This window comes from Tamandua tetradactyla, chromosome 1 (assembly GCF_023851605.1).
Source record: "Tamandua tetradactyla isolate mTamTet1 chromosome 1, mTamTet1.pri, whole genome shotgun sequence".
NCBI classification, from domain to species: domain Eukaryota; kingdom Metazoa; phylum Chordata; class Mammalia; order Pilosa; family Myrmecophagidae; genus Tamandua; species Tamandua tetradactyla.
The window spans coordinates 78,009,265-78,023,922 of record NC_135327.1 but is presented as its reverse complement, the minus strand read 5'-3'; the positions used below and the strand labels follow the sequence as shown (position 1 = coordinate 78,023,922).

General features: G+C 44.2%; 1 protein-coding gene across 2 annotated transcripts in view; it reads left to right on the top strand.

Annotated features, from left to right (window-relative positions):
- The window catches only part of VOPP1 (VOPP1 WW domain binding protein), a 140,537-nt gene that overhangs the window by 106,166 nt on the left and 19,713 nt on the right, over positions 1 to 14,658 (top strand). For both annotated transcript variants that reach the window (XM_077119339.1, XM_077119338.1), the window contains exons 3-4: positions 5,253 to 5,330; positions 11,810 to 11,946. In XM_077119339.1, the coding sequence (XP_076975454.1) occupies positions 5,253 to 5,330; positions 11,810 to 11,946 (215 nt within the window). The remainder of the gene's footprint in view (positions 1 to 5,252; positions 5,331 to 11,809; positions 11,947 to 14,658) is intronic.

Sequence of the window (14,658 nt, the reverse complement as noted above, 5' to 3'; positions counted from 1 at the left end):
CATGGCAGGTGAGGATTCTTGCCTGCTGAGCCACCGTGGCCTGCCCCCACACTCCTTTAAACTTTGTAATAGTGATGTACATTTGGTCTAGTTCATGAAAGAACATTCTTATATTTGCACTATTAACTGTAGTCATCGTCCACCACACGATCATTGTGTTATGCAGCCCCATGTTTTATCCTCTAGCTTTCCTTCTGGTGACATAGATGACCCTAAAATTACCCATAAAACCACATTCATATGCATAATTCCACACTGTTAATTACAGACACAGTGATGTGCTACTATCACCTCTATCTGTTTAGAAACACTTACAGTCAACCTAATTAAAAAATCTGCACAAATTAAGCACCAGCTCCCCATTTTCCCTCATTCTATCTCCTGGTAACCTATATTCTAGATTCTAATTCTATGAGCTTGCCTGCTATTATTAGTTCATATTACTGAGATCATACAATCTGTGTCTGGCTTGTTTCACTCAACATCATGTCCTCAGGGTTCACCCCTGTTGTTACATGCATCAGGACTTCATTTCTTCTTACAGCTGAATAGTATTCCATCATATGTATATACCACATTTTGTTTAGCCATTCATTGATTGATGGACATTGGGTTGCTTCCATCTTTTGGCAGTTGTGTATAATGCTACTGTGAATATCCATGTGAAGATGTCTGTTCACGTCCCTGCTTTTAGTTCTTCTGGGTATATACCTAGCAGTGGATTGCCAGATCATATGACAATTCTGTAGTTAGCTTCATGAGGAACTGTCAAACTGTCTTCCACAGTACCTATCCATTTTACATTCCACCAGCAATGAGTGAGTGTTCTTATTTCTCCATATCCTCTCCAACACTTGTAGTTTTCTGTTTTTTATTAGTGGCCATTCTAGTAGGTGTGAAATGATGTCATTATATTTTTGATTTGCATTTTTCTGATGGTTAGAGATGCTGAGCATCGTAATCATGTGTTCTTTAGCCATTTGTATTTCGTCTTTGGAAAAATGTCTATTCAAGTCTTTTGCCTATTTAAAAATTTTCTTTTGGCATGTTCAGTCTCTGGGAAATGAACCCGGGTCTCCTGCATCACAGGCAAGAATTCTAGCACTGAGCTACCCTTGCATTGCCTGGGTTGTCTTTTTATTGTTGAGTTTTAAGATTTATTTTACATACTCTGGATATTAAACCCTTATGGGATATGCTCCCACTAAGTAGGTTGCCTTTTTACCTTCTTGACAAAGTCCTTTGAATCAGAAATGTTTTTAATGATTTGAGGAATCCCATTTATCTATTTTTTTCTTTTGTTTCTCATGCTTTGTGTGTAAAGTCTAAGAAACCATTGCCTACAATAAAATCCTGAAGATGCCTCCCTATGTTTTCTTCTGGGATTTTTATGGTCCTGGCTCTTATATTTAGGTCTTTGATCCATTTTGAGTTAATTTTTGTATAAAGTGTGAGATAGGCATCCTCCTCCATTCTTTTGGGTATGGATATCCAGTTCTTCCAGTACCATTTGTTGAAGAGATTGTTCTGCCTCAGTTGACTGGACTTAGCAGCCTTGTAAAAAAATCAGTTGACCACAGATCTAAGGGTCTGCTTCTGAACTCTCAATTCTATTCCATTGGTCAATATGTCTATCTTTATGCCAGTACCATGCTGTTTTGACCACTGTAGCTTTGTAATATGCTTTAAAGCCAGCAATTGTGAAACCTCCAATTTTGTTCTTTTTCAAGATGTTTTTGGCTATTTTTGGCCCCTTATCTTTCCAAATAAATTTGATAATTGGCTCTTCTATTTCTGCCAATTAGGCTGTTTGAATTTTTATTGGGATTGCATTGAATCCATATATCAATTTGGATAGAATTGACATCTTAGTGATATTTAATCTTCTAGTCCATGTACATAGACTGTCCTTCCATTTATTTATGTCTTCGTTAATTTTTTTCAGCAATGTTTTGTAATTTTCTGTGTATAGCTCCTTTACATCCTCAATTGAATTTATTCCTCATTGTATGATTCTTTTAGTTGCTATTCTAAATGGAATTTTTTCCTTGATTTCCTTCTCAGATTTCTCATTAGTAGTGTATAGAAACAGTTCTGATTTTTGCGTGTTAATCTTGTATCTTGCCATATTCCTGATTCATTTATTAGCTTTAGTAGCTTTCTTGTAGATTTTTTAGGAACTTTCTCTATATAGGATATGTCATTTGCAAATAGGGAAAGTTTTACTTCTTCCTTTCCAATTTGGGTGCCTTTAATTTATTTTTCTTGCCTAACTTCCCTAGCTAGAACTCTAGCATGTGTTAAATAACAGTGATGACAGTGGGCATCCTTGTCCTGTTCCAGATCTTCAAACAAGCTAACAGACTAATAGACTAACAGTCTATTAGTATTTACTTTGTTTGGACTATGTTGCATTTCCTGAACATGTATATTTATGCCTTTCATAAGAGTTGGAAATACTGTTTGGCAATCATTTCCTCAAATATTCTTTCTGCGCCTTTCCCCTTCTCTCTTTCTGGGACACCCATGGCCTGTATGTTTGTGCACTGGGTGCTGCCATTCAAATCACAGAGACCTTGTGAAATTTCTTTTCTACCCTTTTCTCTATCTGTTCTTCTTTCTGTAAAATTTCTAATGTCCTGTCTTCTAGTTTGCCAATTCTTTCTTCTGCCCGTTCAGATTTGTTGTTGTCATCTGCTTCCGGTGTATTTTTAATATCTTCTGTTGTGACTTTCATTCTCATTATTGCTGTTATGTACCTTCAAATTCTTTTTTATGCTCTCAGAGTGTCTTCTTAATACTCTTTATCTCTTTAGCCCTATTTTCCTTCATTTCTTTTAATTGATTTAGGAGATTTCTTTGAACATCTTTGATTAATTGTTCCAAATTCTGTTTCTCCTTAATCTTTTTAATGTGTTCCTTTGTGTCATATTTTCTTGTTTCTTAACATGGCTTGTAATTTTTTGCTCCTGTCTAGGTATCTGATTTTCTTTTGTATTTATTCTGTAGGTCAGTTTCTCTCTCTTGTCTAGGGTTTTGTTGTTGATTGGCTTTGTAGTTATGGCTCATCTTTAACACTTGGTTCAGCTTATTAGACCGTTACAGTTGCCCATGTTTAACTGATCAAATTTATTCAACTTTTCTACATTTGATTCTTGCCATAGGCATGCAGTACAATTTTTAAGATTGTTTTGTTTATGCAGTTGTTTCACTCCTGGGAGGAAGCTTCCTTTCCTTTTGTTACTTCTTTGGGAATCTTGATCTGTTCTGTTTGTTTTGTTTTGCCTCTATAGCTTTTTTTTTTTGCATGGGCAGACTCTGGGAATCGAACCTGGGTCTGCAGCATGGCAGGTGAGAACTCTGCCTGCTGAGCCACCATGGTCCACCCCCTGTATAGCTTTTTAACTCTCCTTTTGTTGCCTCTCGCTGCTTTTGCCTGGATGGTAAATTCAAGGAGAAGGGTTACCCCAAAGAGGACTTTCCAAAGTGAGAGTTTTCCAGCCAAAACAGGGCCAGGGACCCACGATGGGGGTGCAGACCAGCTCCTAAGTGCCCTGGAGAGAGGGTCAAGAGAGATGCCCAAAAGCCTCTCCAGAAACACCGCACCATTCTGCTACCCTGCCAACACTGAATAGGCATACCTCTCTCTCCACAATTTCTCTAGCACTTAATCTTTCCGTTTATTTACCCAGCAACATTTTTAAACGCACATTTAGTTCATTGTGCTAGATACTGTTTATAGGAAATGAGACAAATACTACTAGCTTATGGGAGTTTGCAATTTAAATCATAACAACTTAAGATGCTGTATTCATATTATGGGTCATGAAAGGATTAGATGGAAACAAATTCACCTTGACTGGAGGAGAAATGGAATGTGTATGTGTAAATGTATGTATGTGTGTGTGTGTATGAGTGTGGTGGATGTCTCTCAGTTCACTCAGTTTGTCCTTTAAGTGATGAGAGATTTAGCTAAAATAAGTCACTGGGTATTTCAGAAGAGGTATAACCAACCCCTAGCAGCCTAGTGAGCTGCCAAGGTTGAAAAACAAGGGAAAACCAGGACTGAAACTTGGATCTGCTGAGGTGCAGCCAAATAATCTTCTTGTTCTTAATCTTAAATATTTTCCAGGGAGTTATTTTCCATGCATTTTTCTACATAAAATAAGCCTAATTATTTGGGAATAATATTCAAAGTTGGTGCCCAAGATCTTGGATTGAATTTGATATTTCTCTCAACTTGGTTTTTTTTTAGAAAGAAATTTGGCAGGAACCTAGATCATAATTATGCGATCATTTAATGTAACTGAGAAGCAGCTTACTCACCCCTCCCTCCATTCAGCTGCCCCTTGGACTCAAATCTGCTGTCATGAAAGCTTCTCTGTAAATACCAAATGTCGAACTAGAGGGCTTGAATTTTCATGGCATTTTTCCTTTTCAAAAGGAAAATGGGTTGAAGAGGGGCAAAAATATTGATGGAGGCCAGGTTGCCTCATTTTGAAGCCTTGGTGAGATCCTTTCTCAGCCAGCTCTTCTGAGTCAGGAGCAGCTCCTGAGCCTGTCCTCTGTCCAGGAACTGAAGCCTCAAGTGAATTTGGGGTGGGGTTGGGGGTTGGGGTGCCCACACAACCATAATCACTGTCAGCAGTTTATGAAAGAATGAGGGCTTTAAAAAATATAACTGCACCAGGAAGGGGTCCTGCCATCCCACCCTTTTTTTTTTGCATACACTGAGGTTCACAGAGGTTGAAGAACTTGCCAGAAGTCCCACAGCTGGTAAGTTGCATAACCAGGGTCCAGTTCAGCTCATCTAAAAACCTCTGGTTTTTAAACCTCACTGGTCTGTGTGGTATTTCCATCTTTTGACCATAGTAGGGTATTGAACCTTGAGCCAGAATCAGTGATGTGTTGATTTTGGGCTGTTGAAGAGCTCCTCTGGTGGGCAGAACTGGCAGGTTTCATGCCTGTTTTTGGTTGCAGTGCCTCCCCAGAAAGAAAACTATTGTGGCTTAGCATGTGGGGTGTTTAGTACATACGGTACTTTGAATTCCATTGACTGTATCCAACTCAGCACCTTCCGTTTTGTCTCTGCTGATTTAATGAAGTACAGGGGTGGCAGCCCTGTCACTCGCATTGTCCTCCACAGCCCCTACTATGGAATGATTAAATTGAAATCTAACCTGGACCACTTACTGGCCCAGTGGTTCTTTCCATCTCAGAAGGTAACTAGCTGGTGCCTCTCTCTCCTGCAGATGCCGCTCCTATGAGGATTGCTGTGGGTCGAGATGCTGTGTTCGGGCCCTCTCCATCCAGAGGCTCTGGTACTTCTGGTAGGTCACACTCTTCTTTTTGTTCTCAGACACCTTTCTCCACCAACCCCTGACCCCAGGGCTGTCGGCATTGTATTGAGACAACCTCAGTTACAGCACCTTGGATGGCTGGCCTTGGGACAGCCGTGGTCAGGAACATAGCACATGTATGTATGGGTTGACTTTGTGGAAAGCAGCTGTGCTTGCAAAGTTTGCAGATAGCTCGTTCCCATTTCCATGGGCTTTTGACAGAGGAAGAACAGTTATCCTTCTAGAAAGGTGTGAGGTGGATAGGGGCCACTGACTGAAATGGAGCTGAGGCTGACCATCTGGAAGAATCAGAGAGTCTCCAGCAAATTGAGACTTGTGATAAAGTTTCTCTTGTCTGGAAATCTCCATTCCCATTGTGTCAGCTCAGTCTTAACTTTCAAGATAAGCAGCTGACATGCCTTGTTCATCTTTCATCTCCATTCAGGGGCATTCACAGACTTGTCTGCAGTTTCTAAAGTTGTACCTTGAGAAGGTGCAAGGGGGTGATGGAAACAGAGCATCCAGGAAGGGTGGGAGTGCGTTTCCGTTAAAGAGAGAAACATCCTCAGACCATGCCTGCTTGGGGTTATCTCTGAGATTTATTTGACTGTACATAATAGATATTATTTCAGATGTCAGAAATGGTAGAGCATTGTAGAAAAGATTTATTTAAAACCAAAAGAGAATTTCTTATACCCACCCACTCCTCTGCTCCTTATGGACATATTACTTTTGGGTGATAATATCATCAAGGCAAATGCTACCAAGGGTTAAGACTTCACTGTCTCCAAGACTTTAGATTCTTAATGATTTTAAGATTCTGACTTTACTGAGGCTTAAAGATTTTAGGACCTTTGCTGAGCATGATACAGTTTGTGAGTCTGAAAGTTAGTGAGATTTTCTCTTTCCCTCTTGAGAGTTGCTCTCAGTGTTTGATTAAGGAAACCACCGATAAGTTCCCAAGGTTTTCTTTTATATATATTTTTTTCTTTAAACTTTTTATTTTGAAATAATTTCAAACTTTCAGGACCACTGCAACAGTAATACAAACCCCATACAGAGAACTCCAGCATACCTCCCACTCAGTTACCCAGATTCGCCAATTTTACTATTTTGCCACATTTGCCATATCATTATTATTCTATCTATCCATCAGTGATCTGATGTCCATCTATCAATTTATCTATTTTCTGAACATTTGAGAGTAGGTTGTGCACATCATGCTCCTTGAACATGTAATACTTCCACGCCCATTTCCCTTAGATTTTCTTGTCATTGTAATGCCTCCTTGCATGGACATTTATCATGGGGGGTTGGGAATGAGCTGTCACACTTCTGTCCCTGACCAGGCCTCCTGTAGGGCTGGCTAGAGCATCCCTCATGAGTGGCAAAGGGAAGGAGAGAAGGACCAGGAGGGAGCTGGTGTTTCAGAGCTCTGCCTAACTTCAGAGCATGCTTTCCCTCAGACATTCCCCTCATGGGGCCTTAATGGTCGAAATGGGCAGGTGTGTCCAGGGTATGACTCCAGCAAGGGTTCAGAAATGCACTGGGTGGGTCTGGAGCACTGGGTGCATGGGAGATGAGGTTGTGGGAACCCTCCTAAAAAATGAAGAAAAGATGTCACAGTTCAGACATAGGATTGAAAAGGATGGTGGGGGGTGGGGTGGGGGGGGTGGGGGGAGGAGTTGGGTTTGTATCAGAGAATCCAGAAGGACCTGGCAGTGAGGACAGCAACTCTTGGCCATCCCAGGAAGCTGCACCTGAACTGGCAGCCAGGTTGTCCTGAGCTGCGGCCAGGGTCACCTGTCTGAGTCAGACACCTTAGTGAGACAGCATATATAGGGAAGCTCACATGCATTTCATCAGATAAGATAAAGCTCTTGCAAGGTCAGAGTTGCAGGTGCCAGAATATTAGGTCAAGTTCTTAGAGCTAAATTCTGACATCAAGGTTGTAAATTGGGACTACTGCCAGAGAACATCTTCAGCTGTGAATTTGAGAGTGTTTCCTGCGCCCCAGCTGACTTATGAAAGATTCTTGTATTCCACTGTGTGCATGCCACTCCATGCATTCATTCTTTTCATAAACATTGAGTGCCTAATATATGCCAGGTATTTTCCTAGAAGTCTCCTGGAGATGCCCTTAAAGCAACTCGTCTCCTTGAAAGAGGGAGATGTCTAAAACAGATATGTGGGGTTGTTCTATAACCAGTGCTCTGGAAACTGAGCCAGGAGTCTCTGGTGCCAGAAAAGTCAGAGAAAAACACAAAACTTGTGACTGAGTCTTCAGAGATAGGGCATGTGTGTTAGTTTGCAAGCTGCTGAAATTTGATATGCCAGAACTGGAACTGTTTTTAAATAGGGGAATTTAATAAGTTACAAGTTTACAAGTTCTGAGGAAGTGGAAGTGTCCAAATTAAGGCACAAATAAGAGGTTACCATCATCAAGAAAGGCCAAAGGGTCTGGAACACAACTATGTCAGCTTGGAAGTCATGTGGCTGGCATCTGTTTGTCCCTTGCTCCTGGGCTCTGTTGCTTTCAGCCTCTGTTCCTGTGGGGGTTCCTCACGTTGCTTCTCTGGGGCTGGCTTTCATCTCTTGGCTTCCCTTGGCTCCCTCCAGGTTCTGGCTTGCTTAACATCTCATGGTGAGGTCTGCTGGGCTCCAAGCATCTCCAGACATCTGTGTCTCTGTTCTCGACAGATGCCAGGTCAGCTCTGCTCTGAAGTTTCTGTCAGCTCTCTTTCTGTAGGCTCTGAGGCTCTGGCATTTCTGGCATTTCTTATTTTCTCCAAAATGTCCTCTTTTAAAGGAGTCCGGTAATCTAATCAAGACCCACCTGGAATGGGCAGAGTCATGTCTCTATGTAATCAAAGGTCACACCCGTAAATGGGTGTGTCACATCTCCATGGAGATAATCTGATTGAAAGTTTCTGATTTACAGTACTGAATCAGGATGAAAAGAAATGGCTGCCTCCACAAATTGGACTCAGGATTAAAACATGGCTTTTCTGGGGTACATAATACTTTCAGACCAGCACAGCATGCCAGCTGGAGGAACAGCCCATTGCAGGAACAGGGTCATCAGAAAGGAGTAGGAGGCGAGTAGAGAGTAATGAGACACTCACATGGTGGAGGGAGGTGTGTCAGTGGAGAGGGACGGAGGACAAGGGGACGAGGGTGGACACGAAGGGAAAGCCCCTCTGCCACCCAGCCCCACACTGGGCTTTCAAGGACTTCCCTCTTCTCCCCATAAGACAAAGGATTTGGAGGAGAATGCTTTCAGAGGTCCCTGCCAGCTCGCAAATTTTGAGTAATGTTTAATCAAGAAGGTCATCTGCTCTGAGTGAAATCATCAGGATTAAGAGAGGTGGAGCAGTAGCTCCCTTGAGTCAGCTAGAAAACCCAAAAGGACTGAATCCAGGTGGGCACGGGTCATTGCTGTGCTTAGGGCTGCCTCCTGGGTCCCTGTTTTAAAGTGTCTGCACAGGGACTGGAATGTGCAGTCGGGGTGCAGACCTGCTCTGCTAAGCCCTGGGGCGCGGGGGGACCAGAATTGAAAAAAAATCAAACAATTGAATTGCAAAAAAAATAATAAAAAAAAACCCACAAACAAATTACTTGTGAGGCTAGAAAAGGCACGCACATTTGTTTCTCTTAATCCCTGGGAAGTTTCCAAAACCTACTCTGCAAGGAAAGAGAACATCCACTGAACTATCAATCTGTAGCTTGCAGCACTTCAAAGAACAGTTTTTCTTATTAACACCACTCCCTTTTCCCATAACTGATGTCTCCCTTCCTCTCTTTCCTTGTTTTAATAAGCTCATCCCGCTTCCCCCTTGTTGGCGCCACTCTTTTAAAATATGTTCTTCTCAGACTGCTATTTCAGTAGTGACAGAATCTGATGATGCGTACTTGAGCCTGTAGTTTGTCTCATGTCCTGGGACTGTTTTGACCCTGCCTTGCACTTGCTTTCGGCCAGGCTGAGGTGGCCACAGGCAGCTGCCCTCCTTCCATGCCTCAGCAATGTCATTTTTACGTGTCTTGGGTAGAGGGATTGGTTTATGGCTGCATAACCCAACATTCGGCTCATCTCAGGAAGGGGCCAAGGTCTTAGAGGGCCTCTGCATTTTCCAACCCAGGGACAGGATCTCTTGGAAGCTCCCAGTAGCATGATTTGAGTAAAAACACCCCTGGGCACATTTAGGCTCTATATGTCTTATATCCCCTCTCTGATGTTTACAGTTGGATACAGTATTGAATGCAAGATTATCACGGAGCCTGCCCTCAGGAAATTAGTTTTTAAGAGGCTAAGTAAGCTGTTCTCTTTGTGATTCCAGCATTCTTAATGCTGAGAATTGTCTTGTTTCTTTGCTAAACCCTCCTGATTCCATCCTCCCCACCTCCACATACTCGGGCACTCTCCCCACTCCTCTCACTCTCTCAGCTTTGCCTGTCACAGTTCAGACCTATGAATGAAAAAAGGGAGGCGGGGTGGGGGGGAAGTTGGATTCATATCAGAGTCCAGGAGAACTGTTTTGCTGGTGTTGTTCTTTTCTTGTTTTTATATTTTCATTGACAAATCTTCACACATACCAAGTCCATACATGGTGTACAGTGAGTGGCTCACAGTGTCATCACATAGTTGTATATTTATCACCACGATCATTTTTTAGAACATTTGCATCACTCCAGAAAAAGAAGTAAGAAGAAAAAAAAAAAAGACTCAAGCATCCCAAACCCCTAACCCCTCCTTCTCATCGACCACTAGTATCCACCTACCCAATTTATTTTACCTCTTATCCCCCCATTATTAATTTTTTAATCCATATTTTTTTATTCATCTGTCCGTACCCTGGATAAAAGGAGCACCAGGCACAAGGTTTTCATAGTCACCAGTGGTCTTCTTTGCACCTAGCTCTTTTCTTCCTTCCCCTGTGACTTCTCTGTCTCCTTCAGGATTCGGCTTAGATGTATTTTGAAGGAAAAGAAGCTTTTCTGACCTCCCCACTCTGTCAGATACCCTTGCGAAAACCTCTTGTTCCATCCCTTGTTTTTCTTTCTCAGCCCTTACCAAACTTGTAAGTAAAGACTTAGCCACGAAGATTCGTTGCTGACTGCCTGTCTCCCCCACTACAACTTCAGCTCAATGGCACAGACTCAGCTGTCTGAACTCGCTGTAATGCACAGCCTGTGCTGGGGCGCAGCAGGTGTCTGCAGGGGACTTGTCGGAGGAATAATGGAGGAGAGGGTGGGTCAGAAAGGCCACAGTTTCAGCCTGTACCAAGTTATTTCCTGTCTGGCACCTCCGATCAATCGTCCTCCTCCCGGTCCAAGGTTGTACTTAACTGAACTTGCAATTAACATCGAATTAATGAGTTGGAATTAAAAGTATTCTCAAAGCCTTTATCATCTCCTCTTTCCTTAAATCTCTTTTATGATCCTGATGCAGCCATCTGTGGGGTGTCCTCATCCTTTCCAAAGCAGTGTCTGGCCCATGCAGAGTTTGGGTATAATGCGGGAGGTTCTGACAGGGGAGTCTCAGCGAGTCCCATCATAATTTTAGTTCAGAGATGGGCCAGTCTCCTGGCAGTGTCTGTGCAGGGCAGTCAACTTGGCCTTTCTCAGAACGACTCTCCTTCTCTCTAGGTCAAATGTTGGATAGGCAGAGGTCATTCATTCATTCAGCAGTCACTTATTGAGTGCTAATAATGCCATGGTCACTGAGAATCCTCAAATGAATTAGACAAAGGTCCTGTCCTTAAAGCACATGATGATTATTTCTGTTAGACTTTAGGGTGTTGGTAGGGAAAATGCTCAACTGTACTGAAAATCTAGGGGTTTCTAAATCCGCGGTCTTCCTTTGATGGTAAGGATTTTCTCCCCATTCCTGCAGTTTCTCCATCACTAAGGTGTGCTGTAGGAGGGGTAGCTTTATTTCTTTGTGGATGTTCATAGAATAATGGAGAGACAGCTGTGAGGAAGGATCCATGCTCACCTTTGTTGCTTTGACAGTGAGGAATGGAAAAATGGGGGAAATGGATGCAAGGCAAAGGTTGACTCAGCCGAGGCAGTCAGGAAGGCTCTGGAAGGCAGGAACTGTTTTGACTATTGACCTAAGAGGTCAGAGCCATGGACAGGGAAGTGATCGCACCAGGCCTGTGAACCCAGGTAACCACTAGGGCTGTTTGAGACCTAGAGCTCACTTATGGAGCTGCTCATTGGGAGTGGCTTCCCTCAAAGGAATGTCTCAGAAGTACTTGCCTGGCATCGGCCACCTGGGGGAAGTCCTGGGTGCGAAATCGTGGGAGGCCTAGGGGTGGAGCCCCATTCTCTGATCCATCCATTCACGGGGCAGCGTTCACAGGTCTGGGCTCACGCGAGCTCTGAGTCCCGGCGTTGGGCCCCTGGGATGTGCCTGTCTGCGCCTCCCGCCCGCTCCGCGCTCCTCTCACGTTTGTGCTCTCGCCCAGGTTCCTCCTGATGATGGGAGTGCTCTTCTGCTGCGGAGCCGGCTTCTTCATCCGGAGGCGGATGTACCCCCCGCCGCTGATCGAGGAGCCGGCGTTCAACGTGTCCTACACCAGGCAGCCCCCGAACGCCGCGCCAGGTCAGCCAGCCCCGCCGCCCTGCGGTTTCCGTGTCCGCCGCGCCGTGGAAGAGGGCAGTGCCCCCGCGTGTGCTGAAAGAGATAACGCGGGCCGCGTTTACTCCTTCCAGTTCCCGTTAGCAACTTGATCCTGCTCATGTGCTGGTAAAAAAAAGGCAGTGTCTTGGATCCGGCGCCCATCACCGGCGAGCGTTAAATGAATATTTATGCAGTTGGTATATGCCTGTTATTGTTCTCTGTCTTTTTTCCTCAAAAATGATTTCTTCTGTACATTTTTATGTAGAAACAGTAGCATCCCTGTCATTCTTAGTGCCTCTGGACTGATGCTGATGCTGTGACCAAATGGGAATTTGTTTATTCTTTTGTTTTAATCCAGTCGTGTGGAGATGTAGTCGCACACCATACTGTTAAGTTATTCTTTTATGGTTGATCGTTTGTTTTGTTTCCTTTTTATTGATTCATTCATTCAACAATATTTATTGAGCATTTCTTGGTATCCTGGATACTGACAGTGCTGCTGTGTAGGTATTTTGTACACGTTATATTTGGCTTACTTAAGGACTGTTACCCAAAGTGATATCCCAGGTCAAAGAGTGTTGGCTATTGCGTATTTCTTATAAAACCCTGCCAGGTGGTGACTGAAGCAAACCACCAGCGGCTGGCGTGGGGTGGTGTTTCTTAATGGATTTGTGCCTCTGTCAGCACACAGACTGGTTCCCTGCTTTGACATCATTTGTGGGGTACCTCCCCTGCCCTTGGAGGGGAACCAGGGACCTGGGAAGGTGGGCAGCCCCTGCTAATCAGAGCAGGTGGGGCTGGGAAGCAGGCGTGTCCCTCTCAGGGACTCGTGCTCTGCACTGGCCATAGCTGTCCCCTGGGTGGGGGAGTGGTGTCGGGGCTCTGTGGACGGGAGCAGACAGAATTCTAGAAACTTCATGACTTGGTTTTAAGGGAAATAGGGAGATTGAGTGTCAGAGGGGAAGATAAAAAGTTTTGTGTCTTCTCTTCCTATGAGGATATGCCGTTCTTGAGACTCAGGGCAAATGGAGCTGGCCACACATTTATCGATTCTCCTAGTTTTCTTCCACTAGATACTCTGCAGGGTTTTTCTTTTAAAATGATCATATTTGGGCAGGCAGTGGTGGCGCAGTGGCAGAGTTCTCACTTGCCATGCCGGAGACCTGAGTTCGCTTCCCGGTGCCTGCCCATACCAAAAACAAACTAACAAAAGTGATCATATTTATTATTGTTTTTTTAAATGTTAATCAGAAAGGTCTGTTTCTTACACAGGCATTCAGTGGGAATTATACCTTAGACTTTTCACTCAGGGTTAGTACCACTTTTTATATGGAAGTGGAAGTTGTTCTTCCACATTTTGAAATACTAGAATAGTTTCAAATTTGGACTCTCATTCTAGGGAGATGCACAAACTTTTGATTAAATGGGACTTTATGAGGCTAAAGCCATCACTCATTGCATTTCATCTGGATTAGTCAGAGTTTTCAGTCCTTTGATATGTATTTATCAGGATGGACACAAGCAGATTGGAGAGTCAATTGCAAAGATGAGTTTTCTCCTTTTGTATCTTTAGCTGTGGGAAAGCATAAAAATGTCCCACTTGGTGCCTCTTGCCCCTGTACCCCACAGATGCAGAATGCTAAGTGTTCTTGTTTTTCTAAAAAAGTAGATATTTTTATTGATAAATGTTCACACACATACTTTCCATACATGGTGTGTTATGTGTCCTTGAATCATAAATGGCAGATGAGGGCCAAGGTCTACCGCTCTTACTCATCTAGACTGGGGGGAACGTGGTAAGCAGATCATGTGGTTAGACCTGCCTTCCTGGCTCCCTGTCACACCCTTCCACAGGAATGTTCCATGGGTATCTCAGTATTTCCAGAAGAAAAACAGCCACCCATGGGCTCCCTTGCCCTGTCTCCTTTCTTTTCTGCATAGCAGGGTACCTGCCTCTCTAATTGGGATCCTCCCTCTCCCTTATCAACCATACCCAATAAACAGTTCATTGGATCCTACTACAGCTTTCTTTTAACCCATGTCTTGCCCCTGAGCAATGCCTGCTAAAAGTTTTCCCCAACACTGGTCTCTTCTGTTTCCCATTGCCACCAGAAAGATCTTTTTTTAAAGAAAAACAGCAAGTATATCAGTTACTCTTGTGGTTAAAGATCCCCACTGGCTCACAGAATCAAGCCTGGACTCCTTTGCAGAAGACCCAGTGGCCCTCACTGCCTCGTCCGAGCCCCCAGCCTCACCTCTGCTGGGACCCGACCTGGAAGCCTCCCAGGCCTCCTCCAGGGTCCCGCGGTGCTCTGCCTCGTGGTGAGGTTGTCCCGGCCGCTTCCCGCTTCCGTTGTGCTGTCTGCTCCCTCTCCCAGGCTCTCTGCCAACTGCTGGGCACCATCAATCAGGGAGTGCTTTAGTCCTGTGTACACTTCGACCCTCTGTGTCCCACACACCCAATTCGAGCACAGATACCCGGTAGGCACTCAGCTCGTGCCTGCAGGCCGAGGGAACTGGGGCTGCCACCCTTGGGAAGCCTGGAGCTTGGGATATATCCCGGCCCCCCTCGGAGCTGGAGCCGGGCCTGTCTGGGCAGACTCACTTACCTGCTGGAGCACAGGACACGCGTGCCCAGCCGGGTCTCAGCCCTCACCGCCCCCTTGTGCACTGCACGTTTCCCCCCACCATGTG